Below are 23,579 nucleotides of genomic sequence, written 5' to 3'. Positions count from 1 at the left end.
TCACCGTGGAGACGGTCACCGTGGGGGCACAGAAGTGGGCTGAGGGCTCAAGGGTCTGTGCTGGGGCGGGGGTGTGCCCGCCCGGCCTCTCGTCCTCCAGCGGCTGCTGCGAGCTCGGGTGCCATGCCACACACGCGTGTGGGTGGGAGGTGACCTCCCCGCCGCCCGGCCACCTCCTTGCCCTGCCGGCCACCTCCCTGCCCGGCCGTGTCCTGGGTCCATCCCCGTAAACAGATCTGGGGAGGGCCGCTCTCCAGAGTGAGGCTGGGAAAGGGAAGGGAGAGTTCAGAAGACAGGCTCGGCGGGAGGACAGCTCTCCTAGAGCCCTGGGGTGAGAGGTGGAGTCAGCAGCCCTGGGAAGGGAGCCCAGCCGCCGGAGAAACCCCGAGGGCCGTGTGGCAGGCAGAGGAGGGTAAGCCGGGCCTCAGAGCTCGGGCAGGAGCTGGGGCCACTCCTCGGAGGCCGAGCTGGGATCCGGGACCCTCTCCCGCCCCCTCAGACCAGCCCCTCTCTGGCGCCCTGGTGCCCAGAGGACAAAAGGGACTCCACTGCCCTGGTGCCAGTCCAGGGCCTGGAGGGGTCAGACAGGCCGACCGGGTGGCCCGCTCGGTCTCAGGCGGGGCTGTGCTGACTGCAGTCCTGCTGCAGACACAGCCGTGAGCCAGGCCCAGAGCAGGGGTGGGCGGGGGCCCACACGGGCGGCAGACGGGAGGGGCCGCCCGTCCCCGCTCCCAGGACCCTGGTCTCTGCCCAGGGCTTACCTGTCTGGCCTGGGGCTGGGCAGGGAGTGAGCCCGTGTCCCCCGGCCCCCCTCCCCTCACAGCCCCAGGCCCCCCGCTGTGGCTCTCAGTGTGGTGACAATGACTGTCCACCATGTGACACCTCCCTGTGGGTGTGGCCTCCCTGAGGTCACCCAGTGCCACAGCACAACCAGCCCCACTCCCTGTGCCTGCGCCCCTCCCTACACACCCCAGGTCCCCCTGCCCCTGCGCCCCCACCCCCCCATCCCCATGCCCCTGTGCTCCTACCCCTGCGTCCCCACGCCTCTGTGCTCCCGCCCCTGCGTCCCCCTGCCCCTGTGCCCCCACCCCTGCGTCCCCACGCCCCTGTGCCCCCGCCCCTGCGTCCCCCTGCCCCTGTGCTCCCGTCCCTGCGTCCCCACGCCCCTGTGCCCCAGCCCCTGCGTCCCCCTGCCCCTGTGCTCCCGTCCCTGCGTCCCCACGCCCCTGTGCCCCAGCCCCTGCGTCCCCCTGCCCCCGTGCTCCCGTCCCTGCATCCCTGTGTCCCCATCCTCTTGTCTCTGTGTGCCAAGGTGGCCCTGTTCCCGCGTCCCCTTGGCCCTGTTCCTCTCCTCCCGGCCCTGCATCTAGGGGCGCCCGTCCTGTGTTGAGAGGCCCGCCTCTTCAGGGAGGAGTCCTTTCCCCTGGACGGCAGCCCCTCTGCAGGCTGCTCCCGCTCGCAGCCCTTCCCCCACCAGCTAAGAGGCCGGACCCCAACCCACTGCAGGCCCACCGTATTCCCCCTGCAGACACTCCGGCGGCTCCTCCATGCCTGGGTAGCAGCTGGAAGCCCCAGAGAGGAGCATCTGATTCCTCTGGGACTCTGGCCACGACTTGTGGCCCTGAGCGCACAGGTACGTCTGGGGGACCAGATCCCTTTCCCCAACTGCCCGGGGCCACTGACTCTGGGGACAAAGCTGGGGCCTGATTCCCCCTCCACAGCCCCTGGATCTGGAAGCCAGGCCCAGCCCCTTACCAGAGCCTACCCTGCCCCTTTCAGACCTCAGAGCTGCCAGGAACCAGAGGTGGGCACGTGGGATGGACAGAGAGTCCCAAAGTGGGCCCCAGGGCTCTCAGCTCTGACCCACACAGCACCTGCACTTAAGGCCACGTTCATCTGTGTGTGTGAAATTATGCCCTTTCAACCACATTTAAATACATCAGCTGTAAGTTCATCCATCCTGTTGTGCGACTACCATCATTCTCTCTCAAACTGTTTCATCTTCCCAAACAAAAACTCCTCACTCATTAAACACCACCTCCCCCAGGCTGCTGATGGCTCAGTCATCGGTCGTGTCTGACTCTGAGACCCAGTGGACAGTAGCCCACCGGGCTCCTCTGTGCATGGGAGTCTGCAGGCAAGAACACTGGAGTGGGTGCCCTGCCCTTCTCCCGGCCATCCTCCTGACCCAGGGGTCGAATCCGTGTCCCCTGCACTGCAGGTGGATTCTTTACCACTGAGCCACCAAGGAAGCCCTGCCCCATCCTGGGATGACCTCTATTGTCCTGTCTCTATGAGTCTGGCTATTTTAGAAACCTCATATAAGTAGAATCATACAGAATTTATCTTTGTGTCTGGCTTTCACTGAGCATCAAGTCTTCAACGCTCATCCATGTTGTAGCCTGTGTCAGGACAGCCTTCCTTTTTTCCAGGTAAATATCAATTATATTCCATTTATGGACAGCCCACAATATGGATATCCATTCATCCATCAGTGGACACGGGATTGTTTCCACCTCTCGCCTATGTTTAAAATGCTGCTGTGAACCCGGGTGTGCGATTAGCTCTTCAAGAGCTTGCTTTCGGAGTGGGGGGGGGTACACTTGGATGTGGGGTCGCAGGGCCACGTGGTGACTCCGTTTCTCTTCTGAGGAAGCTCCGCTCTGTTCTCCACGGCGTTGGCATTGTTTTACATTCCAACCAGTAGGCCACAAACGTTTCAGTTTCTCCACGTCCTCCCCAACTCTTGTTTTGTTTAGAGGTGGCGTTGCCACAGTGGGAGTGGTCTCTCACTGTGATTTTGATTGGCATGTTCCTGACCAGCAACGTTACCTTCTCGTGCACTCTGCGAGCATGCATACGTCTTCTTTGTAGGAGTGTCTCAGAGGGGCAAGGGCTGCCCCCGAGCAGGTCTCAGTGCTCTCAGCTCTCACCCAAGTGGCGCCCGCAGCTGTGTCAAAGTTGCCATGTGTGTACATGTATTAAACTATACATATGATGTGCCCTTTTAACATAAAAAGTGTTTCCACCGTTTGTTCATTGTTGTGTTTCAGTTTTTGTTGTTTAATTTGGGGGTTTTTTGAGTTTTTTTCGTTCGTTGTTGAGTTTCAAGAGTTTTTGTTCTTGAGTTTTAGAGGTTTTAAGAAGTATATTCTGGTCATTAAACCCTTATTGCATTTGTAGTTGGAAAATATTTTCTCCCGTTCTGTGGGTTGCCTTTGCACTCTTGCTGGTGTCCTTCAGTGTGCAGAAATTATTTTGATGACATCCAAGCAAACAGATGAGGGGAAATGGAAAGTGACAGACTTTCTTTTCTCCAAAATCACTGCTGTGACCAGCCTAGACAATGCATTAAAAAGCAGACACATCATTTTACCAACAAAGGTCTAGTCAAAGCTATGGTTTTTCCAGTAGTCATGTATGGATGTAAGAGTTGGACCATAAAGGCTAAAACACCGAAGAATTGATTTTCAAACTGTGGTGTTGGAGAAGACTCTTGAGAGTTCCTTGGTTCTGCAAGGAGATCAAACCAGTAAATCCTAAAGGAAATCAGTCCTGGGTGTTCATTGGAAGGACTGATGTTGAAGCTGAAACTCCAATACTTTGGCCACCTCATGCAAAGAGCTGACTCATTGGAAAATATCTTGATGCTGGGAAAGATGGAGGGCGGGAGGAGAAAGGGACAACAGAGGATGAGATGGTTGGATGGCATCACCGACTCGATGGACGTGGGTTTGAGCAAGCTTCAGGAGATAGGGATGGACAGGGAAGCCTGGTTGCTTCAGTCCATGGGGTCACAAAGATTGGACACGACTGAGCGACTGAACAACACAGATATGCGTCTACTGCTAGACTCTCGTTTTCCATGATCTGGGTGTCTATCCTAGCCTTATGAAAACACCACACTGCTTTGAATACTGTGCCTTTGTAGGAAGTCTTGAACTTGGGAAATGTGTGTCTTTTTTCTTTTTCAAGATTATTTTGGCTATTCAGGGCCCCTTGCCATCCCATATGAATTTGAGGATTGACATTTAAACTTCTGCAAAAAAAACCAAAAGTTGGAATTTTGATAAGGATTGCATTGAAGCTGCAGATCACTTTGGGTCGTATGGACATCTTCAAATTAAGTCTTCCTGGGACTCCCTGGGTGGTCCAGTGGTTAGGACTCTCCACTTTAATTACTGGGGCCAGGTCTGATCCCTGGTCGGGGAACTAAGATCCTGTAAGCTGAGTGGTGCAGCCACAAAAAAAAAAGGCTTTCTACCCATGAACAAAGGATAACTTTCCACCTATTTAGGTCTTAATTTCCATCAGCAATGTTTTATAGTTTTCAGTGTACAGTTAAATCACCCCCTTGGTTAGATTTACTTATTTTATTCTTTTAGATGCTATTTAAAGTGGAATTGCTTCCTTAATTTCCTTTTGAATTGTTCACTGCAGGTGCATAGAAACGTAGCTGGTTTTCTGTCTGCTGATCTAATACCCTGCACTTTCCTGAATTTACCGCCTCTAGCAGCTTTCTCAGAGACTCTCCTGTGTGCATCTCCCAGATGTTTTCTTTGGTTACCAGGGAGATAACACTTAACCTCCTAAGTTTATAACAATGTACTTAAGTCGACAACAACTTCACTCAGTTACATACATGCACTATGCTTCGAGACCACTCCATCCTTTCTGCTTTATGCTGTTATTGCAAGTCACATACTCCTACATTTGTGCACAGGAACATGAATCTGTCACTGTTGGTCACGCATTTGTCTTTCACATCCTATGGTAAATACAAAGTGGAGTCATAACCCAAAGTGTACGCTGGTTTCGCTGGTTTTCATACGTGCCCACAGTTCTGCCTCTGTCAGAGACCTTTGTTTCTCCCTGTGGCTTGGAGGTACTAATGTCCTTTCACTTAAATCTGCAGGGACAGCGTGAGTACTTCTTGTAAGGCAGGTCTGGCGGCAACAAACTCCCTCAACTACTGTGTATCTGGGGACGCCTTTGCTGTTCAGTCGCTCAGTCATGTCCGACCCTTTGTGACCCCATAGACTCGAGCACACCAGGCCTCCCTGTTCCTCATCTCCCAGAGCTTGCTCAAACTCACGTCCATTGAATCAGTGATGCCCTAAATTCTTCATTTTTGAAGGTCAATTTTGCTGGATATAGGATTCTGGTTGACAACTTTATTCACCCATCACTTTACGTATGCCATTGCCTTCTGGTTTCTATGGTTTTCTATTTTAAATTAATTATTTTTGGTTCTGGCGAGTCTTAGTTGTGGTGTGCAGGTTTAGTTGTGCACAGATCCCCTACAGCTATGGGATCTCAGCTCCTGGACCAGGGAACAAACCCACGTCCCCTGCAATGGAAGTCAGATTCGTAACCACTGGGCCACCAGGAAGTCCATCTCTATCATTTTCTGATGAGAAGTTATCTGTTAATATGAAGATGGCTTGTATATAGCAGTCATTTCTCTTGTGCTATTTTCAAGATTCTGTCAACAATTTGATTATTAAAGTCTCTTGGTGTGAGTCTCTTTGATTCTTGGAATTCACTGAACTTCTTGGATTTGTAGATTTGTATCTTTCATCAGATTTGGTAAGTTTCTAACTATTTTTTCAACTATCATTTTTCCCTGTTCTCTCTCCTTTGAAGCTACTATAAGGCACATGTGGGACCCAACAGGATGGGACTCCAGAGCTCTCTGATCTCTGTTCACTGGTCTTTGTTGTTTTCTCTGCTCTTAACACGAGTTCCTCTAGTCATACACCAACAGCCTACTCACTCATTCTCCTGCCAGCTTGAGTCTGCTGTTGACCCCTCTAATGAATCTTTTCGTTTTTGTGCTTTTCAGTCTGAGGCTTTGCTTTCTTTTCGTAACTTCTCCTATTCTCAGTTTCCTTGTTATTCTTCGATCTCCTTTACTTCCGCGTGCATGTTTTCCTTGACCTCTTTGAGCATAAAAAAAAAGTCATTCATCCTTGGCTGCACGGGGCCTTTGTTGCTGTGAAGGCTTTTTCTCCAGCTGCGGTGAGCAGGGGCTACTCTTCATTGCGGTGCACAGCGTCTCATTACGGCAGCTTCTTCTGTTGCAAAGCACTGGCTCCAGGGCACACGAGCTTCAATAGTTGTGGCATGTGGGCTCAGCGGACCCTCAGAAGGCGGCATCTCCCCAGACCAGGGATCGAACTCATGTCCTCTGCGTTGGCAGGTGGACTCTTAACTACTGAACCACCGGAGAAGTCCTCTCTTAGCACTTTTAAACAAGTCTCTCAAAGTTGCTTTCTAATAATTCTGATGTCTGAAATTCTTCAGGGATGGTTTCTATCAGCTAACTTTGTTCCTTTGGGCAGACCGCTTTCCTGCTTTTAGATTCCTCCCTGTGATGTCACTGTTGCTGTCGCTGAATGCTGGCTGTGACTGGATCTGTGTGTGTGTGTTTCTCGTGGGGGAACAAGAGCTGGGAGTTGCCTCCTCTGCCTTGTGGCTGACAACCTTCCCTTGTCTTAGGCTTTGATGAACTTTTGCTGATGTTTTTCGTTATACCTAACGGGATTAGGATTTCCGAACTGGCGGGGGGGTGTGCAGAATATGACTTTCAGTGGGCAGACCATGGAGTTGGGACCCGAAACCCTGGAGCCTCTCAATCTACGCCCAGCGTTTCAGAGACCAGTTCATCCCCATGTGAAAGCTCACAGACAACACGAGCTTCTATCCCGACTGCAGTCCATCGGTCGGGCTGGGAGCTGGTGAACAGGCCACCCGACCCTGCCCGGCCCTGCAAAAGCAGGGGCGGATCCCTGAATACAACATGTAAACACCACAGCCAGCCAGGAGCCCGAATCCCCATGAGGTCAGGATGTCCCGAGCCCCTGGGCCCGGCGTGTTCACAGGCTGTGACCCCGAGGCTGGGCTGCACCGGGCTGGGCCCTCAGGCTCTGTCTCTAATCACATCGCGGGCTCAGGGCCAAAGTGGCCTGGGGTGACCAGATGCCCAGGACCCCGAGGAAGCCCTTGCAGGGCAGCAGGAGAGTGTTCAGGCTTCAGGAATGTAGTCATGATTTGATTTTCTAGGAAGAAGGAAGAAACTCGCTGAGCGGACAGGATCCCCGGAATCACACCGCCCGTTTATTCCCACGTGTTCCAAACGGTGATCCAACCAGAACCAGGCGAGGAGCACAGACCGGCGGCAGAGCCCCGGACGCCCAGTGGCCACCCCGAGCAGCTACGAGGTCCTGAAACATCCTGGCCCTGTGGACCCCGGCCTCTGTCACCAGCCCGGCCCGGAGGAGGTGCCGCCAGCTGGGCAGACACTGCACAGCCAAGGTCAGGGCCCGCGTCTTGCCGACAGGCATCCTCGCGGACAGCACATATCAGCCTCCTGGGCAGCGCCTACTCGAGAGCCGTCCCGCCCTAGGAGGGGGCCCAGATGGGCAGGGGGTGAGCCTCTGTGTTGAACACATAGGTGTCCAGGCTCAGCAGGTCGAGGTCGTCGGAGAAGAGCAGATACAGGTATTTGAGCGTCTCCCCCAGAAAGAAGCTCTCCATCTTGTCCCTGGGCTGGGGGTGGTGGCGGTCCTGGACATTGCTGATGGAAGAATAGCCGCCCGAGGGAACCTGCTCGAGAGCCGAGGCCGCAGCGTCATGATGCTGGCTCAGCCTTCTGGAGGGAGGGAGTCCCCCCCCCCGCCCCAGAACACACGGCCCCCCAGGGCAGGGTCTGGGGCGGGGAGGACACCAAAGCCCACGGGGGAACAGCCACCCTGGGGGTCAGCCACGGTTCCCTTCAGTGACCAGATGCCAAGTGCCACCTCCCAAACCTGTGCAGGCCTCACAAAGGCCCCAAGGCCACCCGAGGGGTGTCGAGTCCACCTCAGGTGCCACAGGGTGAAGGTCACGTCTCAGCCCTGCCAGGGTGGGCACAGGGCCCTGGGCAGAGCAGAGGGGGGAGGGTGGTCGTGGCCCCCGGCCTGGGGAGTAGCGGCCCAGAGGTCACCCACCGCCTGGGTGGGAACATGCAGCCAAGGCACACGGAGGACCCAGGAGAGACACGCTCTGTGCGCCTCGGGGCACTGCAGGGACCCTCCCGGCACAGCCGTCCCCCAGACAGGACAGACGGACGTCCCGACCCCCTGGGCCCTCACAGCCGGGGCGGGGCCTCCCCGGGCAGCCCCTGGGAGGCGGCAGTGAGGCCCTGGGGCCGCAGTGGGCGGCTCACCCGCGTGTAGGTGTTGAAGCTGTGCAGGATCTCCCAGCCCCAGTCCTGGTACTTGCGGTCGCCCGTGAGGCGGTACAGGTAGAACAGGCTCTCCACGGTCTCGGGCCGCAGCAGGTTGTGCCTGTCGGCCGCCTGGGGAGGCACACGGGCTCAGGAGGGGCCTGCCCGCACTCCCATCTGGCCCCAGCCCTGGGCCCAGCATGGCTCACCTTGACCTGAACGTCCTTGACGGCCTTCGTGCGCTGCAGGTTGAAGTGTGCGATCTCGGGGCTCAGCCCCGTCTCCATCTGACGGTACATCTGGTAGCAGGTGTCCATGAGCGCCTGGGCCAGCTCCATGTGCTCAGCAGGCAGGCCGTGGTGGGCACCCAGAGCCAGCGTCCCCGGCAGGAAGCACACCAGGTGGTCCTGAAACCGCAGGGCCACCTCGTCAGCGGGGCCAGCGCCGTCAGGCCTCAGCCAGGGGACCGAGCAGCAGGCCAAGCACCTGGGGCCCCACACGGGCGGGGGAGAAGCTTCTGGAAGGACCACCTCAAAGGCTGACGGAGCCCTGGCTGCAGGAGGGCAGGCGGGGGTGCAACTGGGAGTGGGGGCTCCCCGAGAGCAGGGAGGCGAGACTCGGAGCAGGGCAGGGGTCCTGGAGGAGGGGGTGCTCTGGGGTGGGGGCCTGGCACCCCACAAGCCTCAGCTCTTCTTGCTGCTGTCACGGGACACCCACATCCACCCGGGACCGCTCACAATCCACTGCCAGGATCATGAGGTTCCCCCGGCCGTCCCCACTCTCAGAGCCATCAGACATCAAGCACAAAGGCTGGGTCCCCAAGCTGCCTCGAGGCCGGATCAGGGAAATATGCTCCCACTCACCATCTTGGCACTGAAGCGGCCGTGGTTGAGCTCCCCCACGAAGGTCAGCTTCCTGGGCTCAGATCTGGCGAGCAGGTGCTTCCTGATCCCGTCCACGGCTTCCAGGTAGTCTTCCAGCAGCCTGCGCAGACCAGCGGGGCCTGTGTGCTCTGGCCAGGCGGGCCCACAGCCCTCAGTTCCACAAACAGGGTGTGGCCTCGAGCTCCTGGCCCCGTCTCGGATCTATGAGGCCCGGCCCTGCCGGACCCAAGGGGGTCAGCCTCACGGGCTTCTGGGCCGCCCCCTCTCCAATGAGGCCAGTGCCTCCCAACCTCCCCCAAGGGGCCACTGGAGACCAGCCTCTGCCCGCCTGATTCACCCTGAACCAGCCTGCCGGCTCTCCAGTCAGAGACACTTCCTGGGCCACAGTCACCCTAGGCTTGAGGCCTGAGAGGATCCCAGCGCCCCACCGGCGTCTATCTCTATTTTATAATTGGATAAAGCTGCTCCCTGGGAATGTGTGAGCTGTCAGCGTCAAAGCGCTAAGCAAGAGGAGGCCCACGTGGCCCGGCTGCCTCCCACTGGAGCCGATGACCGAGCAGCCACAACCCCAAGGACGAGCCCTGTCTGCCCAGCGAGCATGAACCATGGGCCCCAGTGGCCGGTCCTTGCTCTGCATAGAGGATGAACAGAAACACCCTTCCCCACAGAGGGCCCCTCCACCCCGAGCCCAGGGGGCCACCCCGAAGGCGGAGAAACAGGCCTCACTGCCTCTCCTTCTTCCCGCCCTGGATCCACTGCTTTAGCAGGTACTCGTAGTAGCTGTCGGCCCTGGCGCCCAGGGTGAACACGCCCAGGTGGGTGAAGCTGCCGCTGTTGGTGTTGATGAACATGGGCACCAGCCCGTCCAGCTTCCCGCGCAGGGCGTGCACGCGCCTCGTCACCTCCTCTGCGGCCTCCTGGGGCAGACGACGGGGGGCGGTGAGCGGGTGGGCTGCGCGGAGAGGCTGCCCTCCGACACAGCGCCTGGACGGCCGACCGTGGGACTGAACCCGTCCTCGAGACACTTCCCAGCCTCCACCTGGGACAGCGTCTGAGGCCACAGCTGTGGGTCTGGCACCCCCTCCTGATTGCTGGGTGCTCCCACTTCCTGCAGGGCTGGCAGGCACATCTGTTTCCCAGCCCAAGGTTGCTGCTCATGATGACAACGTCCCCAAAGTCCTCAGCCACCGGGGGACGTCTGTTCCCTCTTCAAGGCCCATGCCACCTGGGCTCCCATGTAGCCAGGGCAGCACGCGTGTCTGATCACCTTTCCTCACAGTCCTCCGGACCCAACAGTCACACACCTGTCCATGTGCACACTTCTCTGGAGTGAGCTGCTTTACTCCTCTGCGATCTAGCCACTGCCAAGACATGGCAATATGTGTGCCTGCAAGTGACCCTTACGAGCGAGTCGCTAATTCACGCGGACTACCCTTGGGTGTGTGGGACCCTCACGTGAACGGTGTGTGTCCCCTCCGTCATTAGCAGGTGTTCCCTAACCGAGGGTGGCACCGACAGGCCACACTTCATCCAGGGACTGGAACACAATACCTAATCCACAGGCAGCGGAACAGACAGACTGACTGCTTGAAAATGAAAATCTCTTGTACATCTAAGGACACCATCCACACTGTAAACATGCAGACTTCAGATGAGAGAAAAATATCTGCAGGCCACATATCTGCTTCAGGACTCCTGTCCAGGATGTATAGAGAATTCCTACCACTCAACAACAAAACACCCAAACCACCCAATTTACATGAGGGCAAAGGATTTTCATAGACATTTTGCCAAAGAAGACACACAAATAAGCATATGAAAAAATGTTTAACATCGTTGATCATTAATGAATTGGAAATAGACACCACAAGAATCAGATATCACCTCATGCTCGCCTCAATGGCTACTATCAAAAAAAAAACAAAACCCAGAAAACAAGTGTTGCAAGGATGTGTAGAAATTGGAACGCTTGTGCACTGCTGGTGGGAATCCAGAAGGGTACAACCACTGGGACAATGGTATGGCATTTTCTCAAAAAACGCTGAACTCTGAGAGACCTCATGCTGTCATAATTTCAGTTCTAGGGATCATTTCTAACAAGGTGTTATTGCAGCCGTGTACAGAACCGCGTCATTCACTGTAACCAGTGTCGTGGATGGATGACTGGAAAAGCAACGTGTGCTCCATCAGTATAATGGAATATTATTTAGCCTTCAAAAGGAAGGCAACTCTGATGTTACTCTGTGGATGAACCCTGCGGACACTACGCTGCATGAACTAAGCCAGACTCACAAGGATGATGCTGTATGACTCCACTTATATGACAGACCTTGAATAGCGCACTTCATAGAGACAGGAAGTCAAATGAACTGAGTCAGTATGTAATGTGCGCAGAGCTTCTCGTCAGATGAGGAAGTTCCGCAGATCGGTTCCACAGCTGTGTGAACACACTGAACGCTTATGAACTGGATGCTTCAAGATGGTTTTATGATGGCGAATTTCATGTTATGTGATTTTCTTACCACAATAAGAAAAGAAAGAGGCAAAATTTTAAAAAATGAAAGTATTTTTCACGGAGACAGAAAGTGGATGCTAGTGTCCAGGACCTGGGAGAGTGGGAGTGACTGTCTAGTTGAGGACAAGGGGTCGGCTTGGGGAGGTGATGGTGACGACGGCTACACAACGGCCTGAGCGTGCCGCCGGGTCTGAGCGTGCCGCCGCCGCAGGGCTGTGCACAGAAAGCAGTCACCGTGCTGTGTTCTGTGCTGTGTGTGTTTTTTAAGAAAGCGATGACAGGTAGAGGACTTCAGATTTGATATTCACTTTACATTCATTTTAATAATAAATATTGATATGGATCAGAAATAGAAGAAAGAAGACTCAAGGGCACATGCTGCGGGTCTGAATTCCCCATCGCCCACTACCTCTGATCTTGCACAAGTAACCAGCACCCTTCCTGCCTCGGTTTCTCCAGTTTCAACTGGGAAGGGCTACGCTGACTGCAGCAGGAACTAAGCCCGCGGACGCCTCTCACTGTGCCATGCTGCTCTGAGGTGCAGCGCAGGCGGAAATGAGGGTCAGCAGACCAGTTTAGTGTGGGCGCCACCCACTCAGTGCCGCCTGTCCTCGGGACCCAGAGGCAGGACCCCCGGGGCATCTGGGCACCAAGGAAGCCCGCAGGCCGCTGTGCCCACAGCGACCCCTGGACACTCAAGGCCTTTGTCCAGCCCAGGCCTTCACGTTAGGACTTCTTCCCTCGGAGGAAGACTTGGGGGTCAGCACTGCCCGCCCCCCCATACTGGGAGCCCCGCCGGCTCAGCACCCCAGCTGCCCCCCGGGGACGGTGTGCGGGGCCCAGTCTGGATGCCACAAACGGGATGACCACGACATCACCTACACTGACCTGACGACAAAAGCCAGACCTCCAACACATCCCGTGGCACTCAGCCACGACAGAGCAGGCGGTCCTCGCCCCTGCACGAGGGCCCAGGACAACGGCAAGTGGACCCCAGGCCACGCCGAGCGCGGCCGACAAGCCATCAGCTGCCGGGGCCCTGAGGACACGGGACTGCACCGGGGCGGGCCAGGCAGAGGACTCGGCCTCCAGCCAAGGCCTCTCCCGTCTGCACCTCTGGTATCACCAGAAAATGCGGTTCTCCAGGAGAACGTGGGCCAACAACCAAAACCGATAAGACTCTCGTGGCCCAGGACCCACGATCATGCAGACCTGCACTTGCCTCGGAGCCAGAGATGGCCCCGCAGAAAACCCACGCCAGCCGGAAGCAGAGCCCCTCCATACCTGAAATTTCTTATCCCCCGTGAGACGAGACAGCTCTCGGAACTCCAGCTGAATGCTTGTCACCTCAGCCACCGTGCTATCAGAGGTCCATCGGGGTGGGTGAGCAACTCCAGTGCCAATGTTTACAAAGGAGTACGGAATCTTAGAGGGTGTTCGGAAGGCAGGCATTAACCGATTTCCAAAATCCTCCTGATACACAACACAGCGATGAGTCAACGATTCCCGCTGCTCGGCGGCCTTGTCTCCACGACACGAGGGTAAACCCAACACCCATTTTCATCTAGCTCAGTGGACAGACCCAAGTATGCTGGCTTCACATGACCCACTCCTGGCAGCTACAAACACCGAGCTGGACTCAATGAGTTCAGAATGGCCTCACCTGCAGGCAGCAGGCTGGTACAATGCCGCTTCAGCCAGCCACGTGCTCGGAAACAAGTGTGAGTGCCCTCGAGGAGACAGAATTGGAAACGAATGTCCCCTCCCCAGCGCAATCCCGCGAGAAAAGCATTGACTGTGAGCACTTGAGACCCCAGGCCCCCCAGGACGCGAGCAGACCCGGTGCCGGGACACTCACAGCCTTCTTCAGGAAGAGGATGTCCCCAGACAGGTGGAAGGCACTCAGAAGCCCCCCCAGGATCCGGATTGTGCTCTCAAACAGGTTGACGTCCACATCTTTCTGAAACAATAACCTCTTGGACACCCAATTCCTGGCTTCTTGAAATTCTACCACGTGAACAGCAGAGGGACAGAAACAAGTTAACAGTCTGGCATTTCCCTGACCGCTCCCTCTGGGGCCACGCACATCCCCTGCGGGGTTTTGACATCACCTCCTCATGCAGGAGGGGGAGCCCAGGCGTCCTCCAACCGCACAGAGAACGGGGGCCAGCGTGCAGCTGGGGGAGGCCATGCAGTCTGAGCACCAGTGCAATCGGAAGGCGGAACAGGGCTGTGGGAGCCCCGGTTCAGAGACATCTGGGGACGTCACCCGCCTCACCCCGTCTGCAGCGACAAGCACCGAGAGAGAGACTCAGGGCGCTGCTGGCCGCTGCGTCGGTCACGTGTCACCTCCCACCACAGCGCCCCTCCTGACCGCGACAGAAACACGGGCTGCAGACACCCCTGGAATCCAGCCTCCACCACACTCGGCTCTCTGTGGGAGGCGCAGGGCACGCGGATGTGTGAGGACAGAGGAACTGCCCGCGGCCAGCACAGCCACCCTGGCCCCCAGGACAAGGGGAAGCACAGCCCAGCAGGACGTGGTGTGCGGTCACCTCACAGACCAGGCTCACTCGGGCCCGAGGGTCATGCGTGGCCAGCTCGAGCCCACCGTGGGGACGAGCGGGTACCTTTCTTTAGCCCCAAAATCCACATGGTGTCCAGGGCGTCGATCAGTGTGAGGCCGAGGCCGAACCACTCGCTGAAGGACCTGGTCAGGGGCTTCAGCTCGTCGTGGCCCCAGGCGAACTTGCGGTATCCGGCCCACGCGTGGCGGAAGGCGTCTACCACGGCCTTCTGGCGCTCGTTCTGTGAGGCTGGGAGGAGGAAAGCAGGGCGTGGGCACCCAGACAGAGCTGCCTTGCGGCCCCACAGCGAGGGAGGCTGCCGTGGGGGCACTGTAGGCCGCAGTGAAGGCCCAAGCTGACACTGCCACCTGGCCCAGGCTCGTCAGCCTCCACCAGGTCCCTGCAGGGACCGCCCTCCAGGAAATGGCGAAGGAGCGGAAGCAGAGGAACCAATGTGCCTGGGGGTGCAGTCTGGTTTGTGGACATCAAACGTGACAGGAGCTGGTGACCTGGACAAGAATGTCTCGTCTGGTGCTGCCTGCGTTCTGCCCAATCAGCTGAGGGTGCTTCCAAGGGGGAGAGAACAGGGAGCTGACACCTCAAGGCTGATGAGACACTTCCCGGAGCTTGGAGCACATCAGAGGTGGCTTCTCGCCACGTGAGGGAACCACTGCACACACGGGGCTACTACACAAGGAGACCCCGGCGTCCACAGCTTCAGCACACACCCCCGCAGTGTGGGCTGAGGCCGACTCCCGCCAGCACCCCCGGCTCCGTCATCCGCCTCTAACCCTGCACAGCGGCCCTGTGGGCCTCAGCGCCACGGCCACCAGTTCCCGCTCCTGGCTCCCTGGTTCTCCTGGGAGGCTCCAGCACTGGCAGCAGAGGGTCCCACCCAGGGCCCAAACTCAGTTCTCTCGTCTGTGGAATGGGCACAGGACAGGCCACCATCTCAACGGGGATGTGAGGACCACAGTGTGCAGGCTGCATGGAGCTCAGTGAGCACAGCCGCCCACAGGCCCTTCACCGCTTGAGCTCGAACTTGAGAACCCTGCACGTCTGCCCAGAGCCATCGGCCTGGGGGGATCCCCGAAGGACAGACATGCACACCACCACCCAGGCCTGTCACCTGGACACGGGAGGACAGCCGTCGAGGGGCTGGACGTCGTCACCAAGGCTCTAAAGAGTGCCTGACCCCAAGGAGCCCCAGTGCCCAGGCTCTAAGGGAAGGCGGGAGCTGCACAGCCACCCCAACTCTCCAGCGTGCCCAGCAACGCACCCCTCAGGACGAACGCCAGCTGAGGCCAGTAGGGGCAGGCAGCCCTTACCTCGAGTGGCCTGAATCCTCAGGGCCTGCCGCTGAAAAGGCCAGCGGGGGACCTTTGCCTTCTTGGGACGGTGTCTGGGGCCCTGCTCCGGCTTGGTCCCTGCTCCCCTCCGGCTGGAGGGAGAGAATCAAGAGCACTCAGAGCAGAGGCGGATTGCTCAGCCTCCCGCTCTACAGGGAAGCTCAGTGGGCCGTCTCCCCCGCTGCTCCCCAGGGGCACAGTCTGCTACAAAGGAAAGCTATCCTCCTGCATCAGGCTGCTTCTCTTTGGTTTTCAGGGGAAAAAACACCAAGAGACGCCTCTGGGTTCCCACACTGAGACCATCTCTGACGCTCGCAGTACCTGAGGCCGTCTCTCTGCGCCTCTGCTCCCCAGCCAGCCTCTCCCACCACCTCTGCCCTCCTCTGGGCCTGGTCCTGCCTCCTCTCCTGGGCGTCTCCATCGGGCGCTCTAATCTGCAGGTTGGGGGGTCCTCGTCGGAAATGCTTTGGGGGCTTCTGGACAGAGACAAGAGTCACTCGTGCGATGATTCCATCCCGCTTCTAGGATGCCGCCCCCTCCCCAGTCAGACCTGGAGCCACACAGGGAGCTCTGTGGACTGGCTGAGCAGTTGCAGTTTCCTAGAAGAAATGATTTCCATTTTTCACACGATATGCAGCTCTGGGAGGAGCCCCTTTCTCGTCAGCTCCTGGCTCTACCTGATGGAGGCTCTGCCAATGGGCGAGTGTAGCCCTGGAAGGTCGGTCAAGCCCCTGGCCAGAGCGTGTCTGGGAGTCAGACCCTAAGGGTAGCAGGGCAGGGTTAAACCACCCCATCCCCATCGACGGAGCCAGAGAGAACACTGTCCAGGCCTGCACCCGGGACGCCCGGCTCAGCCTGGGAAGGCTGCGGCAGAGGTGGCCGGTCAGTGATAAAAGCGCTGTGGGAGGGCGCACTCAGCCTGGCTCCAGCTCCCCAACAGCGGCTGCGACAGCAGCTCCTCCAGCTCACAAGGACACAGACTCGTGAATGGAAAAGCCTTTGGCTGCAGCCATGGACACCATGGACACCCATGGACACCTTGGAGGAGGATCTGGGAAGACACCCCCTTCCAAGATCCAAACCCCACCGAGCCGGGCCCCCGGGTCACGAGAGTAGGTGCGGCCGAAACAAAGCTCCATGGATGAAACAGGTCTCGGGGACGGGTGCTGACATCGGACCCAGAGAGGAGGTCCCAGCGGCCTCAGGATGCACAGGGGCCCCAAGACTTGCTCCACAGGAGAGATGGATGCTCACGCCTCCATTTCCAGGCCCCTCCTGGACACCAGAGTCCAGGTCATGGACGCTGAGGTGTGGAAACGTGTCTCTCGGTGGGGAGACTGTCATGGTCTGCTGCCACGTGAAGTCACAAGAAGTCAATACACAAGAGAGTGACCACAGAAGTGACAGAAGGAATGCTCTTGGCTCTAAAGGGAGAAACCGGCTCGCTCACACACAGACCTTCCAGAGAGACGGGGTGAGAGCAGCCTCCTGTCCCTCCCAGGCACCCTGCGGGGTGTGAAGCCAGCATCAGTCCCAGGCTCTCCCTGGGGGCGCCTGGGCCCCCTTGGACACCCCAGCCCGTGGGAGCGTGTCCCTGGCACAGAGCACCCCGGGCTCTCAAAGGCCGGCCCCTCTCCTGGGGTGGGGACTTGCCCTGGCTCTCGCTGACCCCATCGCCCTCTAGTCTCCACGTCCTCCCCCGCCCCAGCTCCCCACCCTGGACGGCTCGGGACCCCCAGGACGAGGCCTCACCCCTTCCCCCACCCTTGCTGGACGGCAGGCACCACGCACCTGTGAACTCCAACTCCTCCCTCCTGACCCCACTGTGATGCTGAGGCCCCAGCACCTCCGTCTGGGCAGGCCCAGAGTGGAGCCCCCGCCTGACCGTCCCCGGCCAGTAGCTTCCAGAGAAAAGGGATGGTCTCTCTCACCTCCCAGGGACCCGGAGTGCCAGACGGACAAAGAAGACGGAGGACAGAATGGCCCTCTTCCTCTCCGCACGTCTCCTCCGTCCCAGCAGCCCAGAGCAAGGAGGCTCAGGTTCAAACCTCAGACACGCGGCAGGAAGCAGAATTCTTCCCAGTCCCTCTCAAACAGCCCATGCTGTGCTGAAGCGCTTCTGGCCTGGAGCCCCGCTACGACTCCACGTTCAGTTTACTCCAAGTACCTGAGGCGACAGCCCCGCCACGGTCTCTGGGTTCTCAGCTGCTTTCCGAGGAGCTGGCAAGACGGGAGGATTTGCAGGTCTCATCTTCTGCCGTGCTGCCGCCGACCTGCTGTCCACAGCTAAACAGGAGAACCTATTTCATCTCAAATACGCCTCAAGGCCCAGAGGAGAGTCAAAGGGCGCTGGAAACAGCACCCACACAGCCAGCACTCCTGGAAAAGGACAGGCTGGGACCTCCGAAAAGGGCAGGTCAAGGAATTCCAGAGTGGCCACAGGGAAGCAAACCTTTCCCATAGCACCTGGCAGCTCCTGTCTTTATCCCCACCCACAACCCAAACACTTGGCCTTTATTTTTTCCACTTCAAGGAGGGCCCACGGTGGCACACAGGCCATTCACGGGAGCAAGCCGCGGGGGCTCTGCAGCCTTCCTCCTCCAAGAAGCGACGGAGCAGAACCCAGGAGGGAGCTGCCCCTCCTCCCGGCACCTGCGCTTCCTTCCCAGCTGCGGTGCATGCCAGGAAGTGCCTGCAGCGCGGTGCGTACAGACTCCGCATGTGCCCTCGGACCTGGATCTCAGTGTGAGATGCCCGGGACGACACGCCGCTTCTCACAGCAGATGTCTGGGAAACAGTCACACACCGCAGATTAACAGCCGCCTTATAGCAGGGGGCTGGGAACATTCTAGGCTTCTCCCTATCTCACTTCCTGCCAATGCGTTGAAGTCTACGCCTCCTGCAGCTGCCAGATCGCTGTGCCACCCCTTAGTCAGCCCTCAGGACCCCCGAGGATCATGCAGCTGGTACCTGTCCAGTCGTCGGCCACGTGGACATAGGACCGGAGGCTGAAGAGCATCAGGACCACCAGCAGGAAGAGGACCACCGTCCGCTGTGACCTTGACAGCTGCTTCCGTTTCTGAGGGACAGACAATGACATTTTTACTGAAAGGAGCACAACTAGCAATCTCTCCCACCGTGTCAGACTCTGGGAGGACAAGGAGCAATTCCCGAGGCCCAGCGTGGGGCTCTGCTGTCTCTGAACTGGAGACGTTTCCTCCGAGCAGGAGCCGCAGGCTGGGACGGTAATGCAGCCGACACCCCGCACTGGTCCACTTAGAATGAAACCCATGGGGAGACCTTTTCTGGCCCTGGTATGGACATGAGAGAATGACTGGCGGTTGGGTGTGCTGGCTGCAGTCCCCTCCAGCCTTTCCTTGGCCCTGCAGCCCACCAGCTCGGCTCAGGCCTCCACCTCTCCATAGGTACAAGTTCCTTCCATGGCATGAAAGGCCTCTTGCAAAAAAACAATTTTTTTAAAGGTCCAACTGGGAAATACTTGGCAGTCCAGTGGTTAGGACTCTGAGCTTCCACTGCACGGGGCCCAGTTTGATCTCTGGTTGGGGAACTAAGCTTCTGGGTGCTACCTGACTCAGTCAAAAAAAAAACCTCCTGAAAGGCAGGTCCACAACAAACTAAAGAGGACAAAGGGACTATGGTAGTGGCTCCTGGATACTCCTGACCCATCAGGCCTTGTAATAGGACCACAGCGACCCCAGCAGGCATATTTTATTGAAGTGAGATCAGGTTCACAACTTAGGTTCTGGATCAGTGATGTGAAGGACTTAAAAACCACAAGGTGTGTCTGGGGTGAGACATGAGTTTTGTTTTTCTTTCATTTTCATGAGGCCATGAAAGTCAGAAATAACAGAATTAAGGTGAGGGAGATCATATTAGTCGTGCGTGTGTGTGTGGTTTTTTTTCGTTTTGGTCTCCTATCAGTAGCTGGACAAAAACCTCCTGATTCCTGGCGGAAGTAAAAGAAAAGCACCTCTGGGGACATACACCTGAGTCAGAGGAAGAAGTTGTTTTAAAGTTTTAAATAATGATGGGGCAAAGTTCATCCAAAGGAAATGGGTCTCTGGATGTCTTAGCTCAAGAGGCCAGCTTGAGGAAGGGTGACAGACAGCGAGACCTGAGGAAGCAGACTCTCCAGGTGTCAGCAAGCAGACGTTGGGGCCAGAAAAGAACGCCACCGAACTAAACGACACATCTCATCAGATAAATGGAATCCCACTGACGGACTCCTTCCGCAACACTCACACACTCAATGCTGAGGGTGTCAGTGAAGCGCCAGCGCTCAGTTCTGTGCGACCTTAAACAGCCAAGGGTGGGTGACTCCTTCGACAGACAGAGGCGCAAGGGGTCTCAGACGGGCCGCTGCTCCCGAGGCCAGGGTCCCCGTGCAAGGCCCTGGTGCCAGAGACCACCAGAGACACTGCGGTCAACGCGGCGGGCCCTACGGCAGGCCCCGCGGGGACCAGGGGGCCGGGGGGCGCACGCTGGCGCTCGGCGCCCCGGTCGGGCTCTGGCAGGGTCTTGCGCGCGGAGGGCGGGCCGAGCCTCTGACTGGGCCTCCGGGGCTGCGTCCGAGGCCGGGTCGCCGCTGTCCCGCCCGCGGAGGCTGCCTCCCGCCGCCGCCCCGCACCCTTCCGGCCCCTCAGGCTTGAGCCCGGCGCCGGCGGACGCTCACCCGCCAGGGCCAGCAGGGCCCCCGGGCTCCGCCGCCGCCCGGTCTCCAGCCGGGGCTCAGCGCCAGGGCGCGCCCGGGCGGTGCGGGCCGCGGGTGCATGTCGGCGACGCGCTGCTGGCGCCTCGGGGCTGGCGGCGTCGGCGGCCGGTTACGGCGCGTGCGCAGAAGCCCGCCCGCCCGTTCCCCGGCGCTGCCCGCGTTCGCGGAGCCGCGTCCCCGCCCGGCTGCCCCGCGAAGGCCTGTGGGGACCGGGCGAGCCTTCCCGGGCGGCTCCGCGCCGCCACGAGCGCGGGGCGCCCTTGCGCCCCGAGTCTCGGGGTGGACTTGACCCGGGTGTCTTCCCGGAGCCTTGAGGTGGGGCTGGGGCCTGGCCGACCCGGCTCAGTGAGGCCAGAGGGCTGCAGAGTCAGGCCGGTGGGCCCTCGGGGTCTTCATGGAGTGTGTGTGTGTGTGTGTGTGTGTGTGTGCGTAGGTTCTGCGCCTTTCTCCAGGGGATCTTCCTGATTCAGGGATCCAGCCCGGGGCTCCTGCATTGCAGGCAGACTCTCTACCGTCACCAGGGAAGCCACTGGACCTGCACGTCTGAAAGTCGCTCAGTCATGCCCGACTCTTTGCGACCCAGAGTCGGCATAGTCCATGGGATTCTACAGGCCAGGATACTGGGGTGGGTAGCGTTCCCTTCTCCAGGGGATCTTCCCAACCCGGGAATCGAACCCCGGTCTCCCGCGTTGCAGGCGGATTCTTTACCAGCTGAGCCACAAGCGAAGTCCATTGGACTTATTAAAGTTACTCAAGGGAACCCTCGGGGAGGTGCAGTCAGGTGGCCAGGAGCGGGAGCTCGCTCGCCCTGCGGCGCAGCCTCAACAGCGGACCCCACAGGAAGGTGCTGACCTACGCCCCAGGCGGAGGGAGATTTTCTCGCTGCTCGGCAACCGTCCAGCCAATGAGAGACAGCGCAGCAGATAAAAAGCCGCCACACTTCCGGCTTCCGGTTTCCTCCAGTGGACCCTTTGTCTGGAACAGCCCGCCTTCTCGTCTATGAAAGGGTTTCTTTTGTTCTCAGCACTTGCTGGAAGGTCACCTTGGTTTGTTTGTCTTGGGTTCCGGTTCTTCCCTGTTCCAGAATAAACCCATGTTGCTGGTAAAATAACTGGCTGTTTTCCTGTTCCAGGTCAACAGCCAGTTACAAAGTACAATGGAAGAAGCGTAACAGGAAAGAACCATCAATCACAGGCCCCCACAGACAAGTACATGGCTTCTCCTAGAGGAAGTCACCTACCTCAGCAACTTAGGCAACGAGAAACCATCCTCACCCTGAACTCGCAGTCTTTCCCAGGGAGATTTCATTAAAAAAAAGAAAAAAAAACCCTCTCAACTTCCTCACTTTTCTCTGTAAAGTAACCATTACTCTCCTTTGTTTGTTGGACTTACCTATGGTTTTGCTATAGCCTGCATGTCCCAAATTGCAGTTCCTGTGATGTTCCAAAGTCCACTTTTGCTGGTAAAATAACTGAGTGCTCATTCTTGAGGCCAGCAGACTCCATAGTCTTAAGGATGCACCAAAGAGCGCTAAACCTTGCTGTGAGCTTGTTTCCCCTCAACAAACAAGGCAAAGCAGGCCTGGACTGCCCAGGACTGCCCGATCTGGGGCCTGCCTGGTGCTCTGCAGCCCCTCCCTGGGGCTTTCCAGGCCCCAGTGCCCACTCCCCCCTGCCCCCGGGGAACCCACTGCTTCCTGCCATCCCAGCTATGACCTTCCTGGGCCTCAGGAGGTCTCCCCAGCACAGGCCCCTACTGCTCAGCACCTAGGCCTGTCTGCTCCTGACCCAGAGACCTCCCTTCCTCCTCCCCCTCCTCTCTAAGGGTCATCTCTGGGGCCTCTGCAGGTCTTCCACACACAGCTCCGCTGGCAGTTCCAGCCATGCCCTCAGGACTCCTCCCTGCACAACCAATTACCAGGGAAATGGTGGCATCTGGGGGAGAGTTTGTCATGGTTTCTCAACCCCCCCCCAAGAGAGCAGATTCAAGGGACAGCTTCTGGACCAGCCCCCAAGGTGCTTGATCCACTAGGTCTTCCCAGGCCCCTCTGCAACCCTAGGAAAGAGCTGGATGGAGCACAGGGAGATTCCTGGGCAGCCCAGGTTGGGTTCAGCTCAACCTGTGGGCTCTCGTTTCCGCAGGGCCAGCAGGCTGCAGCCCCTGGACGGACGCAGACCTGGGACACCCAGTGCTGCTCCCACCACACTCACTGGTCAGACAGCGCACTCGCCAGGCCCGGCTGGGTCACAGCCCCTTGTGTCTATTGGAAACGCCTGCATTTGGGAAAACTGAGCGTTTGTCCATCTTTCAAAACTCAGTTGCTTCAATTAGCAGCTGTCTGGGTGAGAGATGATGGGGGCGTGTGGCTCCCAAGCAAGGAGGGAGGTGCTTGCAGCCATGAGACCCCCGACCCACAGGGAGCCTCACCCGGGAGAGGACTCAGCACGGCCAGGGTCTCCTGGTCACGGCGTCCTAGCATCACAGAAGGACAGACATTGCAGGAGACGGTGAGGCATACCCGGGACCTCTCTGCGCTCAGCGAAACCTCGTGTGAAGGTATAATTATTTGAAAATAAAAACGTTTTGTGAAAGCAAGCTGTTTTAATAGTTCACCCAACGAACTCGACTTGGGTAACGAGGTTGCCCCGTTGTGGCAGTGAGGAGCCCCTGGGCCGGGCGGAACCCTCCACCTCGGCCTCCTCCTTGGTGACCCTCCTCTGCCCCAGGCCCTCTGCTCGCCTGTGGAGCAGCTGGGAGAAGGCAAGTAAGGCACAAGTTAGGACTGACGGCAGAGCCTGGGTGGAGGCACAGTCGTCCTTGGGGCCCTGCGCATGGGCCTGACCCCGCCGTCACACCTGGGGCGTGGACGAGCCACCGTGCACTCCAAGCCCCTGGAAGGGTCACTGCCACTGAAGCCCCCGGGGCAGCACCCTTCCCGGGGGAGACGGCGGCACGTGGGCTGGAGGAGTGGGGAGGGGCGGGGCGGGGCGGGCCTGGCCGAGCTGCGGGCCGCACTTAGGACACTCTTCACAGGAGGAGGGGGCAGGCGCCCCGTGCTGCTCTCCAGGCGGGAAGCAGGCAGGGCCCCGAGCAGCCAAGCCCGTGGAAAGAGACCAGAGGCAGCTGGCTTCTCCCCACCTTGACCAGGCTGAGGGTGTGCAGTGAGGGGCTGTGCCCACCCCTTCCTGGGGGGGTGTGGGGGAAAGGAGTGTGAGCACCGAGTTGTCAGAAGCTGTCAGCAGGCTTTTGCCTTCAACCTTTCCCAGCATCAGGGTCTTTTCCAGTGAGTCGACTCTTCACATCAGGAGGCCAAAGTACTGGAG

The 23,579-nt window shown here is 58.3% G+C and overlaps 1 protein-coding gene and 1 long non-coding RNA gene across 22 annotated transcripts; one reads left to right on the top strand and one right to left on the bottom strand.

Moving 5' to 3' along the window:
* Window positions 1-7: 7 nt before the first annotated feature.
* LOC145546471 (uncharacterized) lies at window positions 8-21,592 on the top strand. The gene is made up of 4 exons (XR_014082961.1): window positions 8-412; window positions 1,529-1,633; window positions 7,066-7,317; window positions 21,389-21,592. It is a non-coding gene; the product is annotated as an uncharacterized LOC145546471 (long non-coding RNA).
* Window positions 7,098-21,155, bottom strand: LOC145546464 (endoplasmic reticulum mannosyl-oligosaccharide 1,2-alpha-mannosidase-like). 21 transcript variants are annotated; one of them, XM_081593420.1, is made up of 14 exons: window positions 20,218-20,356; window positions 19,788-19,937; window positions 18,495-18,603; window positions 17,692-17,810; window positions 15,846-16,000; window positions 15,504-15,616; window positions 14,239-14,424; window positions 13,467-13,615; window positions 12,893-13,081; window positions 9,820-10,010; window positions 9,073-9,193; window positions 8,419-8,616; window positions 8,210-8,341; window positions 7,098-7,608 (listed from the first exon to the last, which is right to left on the bottom strand). In XM_081593420.1, exons 3-14 carry the CDS (start codon window positions 18,541-18,543, stop codon window positions 7,405-7,407), a joined length of 1,806 nt encoding a protein of 601 aa, XP_081449546.1. In that variant the 5' UTR covers window positions 18,544-18,603; window positions 19,788-19,937; window positions 20,218-20,356; the 3' UTR covers window positions 7,098-7,404. The 21 variants fall into 21 exon arrangements, with proteins under 21 accessions (XP_081449546.1, XP_081449553.1, XP_081449548.1 ...); XM_081593427.1 differs by having other exon boundaries at window positions 13,467-13,564; XM_081593422.1 differs by having other exon boundaries at window positions 15,846-15,997.
* Window positions 21,593-23,579: the final 1,987 nt, after the last annotated feature.

The sequence above is a fragment of the Giraffa tippelskirchi genome, chromosome 4, assembly GCF_054371585.1.
Source record: "Giraffa tippelskirchi isolate mGirTip1 chromosome 4, T2T-mGirTip1v1.2.pri, whole genome shotgun sequence".
Lineage (NCBI taxonomy): Eukaryota > Metazoa > Chordata > Mammalia > Artiodactyla > Giraffidae > Giraffa > Giraffa tippelskirchi.
This window is presented reverse-complemented; position numbering and strand designations above follow the sequence as displayed.

Bases quoted from the DNA above. Each gene is read 5' to 3' on its own strand.
- LOC145546464 (XM_081593411.1), bottom strand. From the start codon at position 20,316: ATGCACCCGCGGCCCGCACCGCCCGGGCGCGCCCTGGCGCTGAGCCCC. The intron at 13,082-13,466 runs GTGAGTGTCCCG...GTTGTGTATCAG, and splicing joins TCCTCTTCCTGAAGAAGGCT to GAGGATTTTGGAAATCGGTT. The intron at 9,194-9,819 runs GTGAGGCCTGTT...TGGTCTGCGCAG, and splicing joins GGCGGGAAGAAGGAGAGGCA to GCTGCTGGAAGACTACCTGG.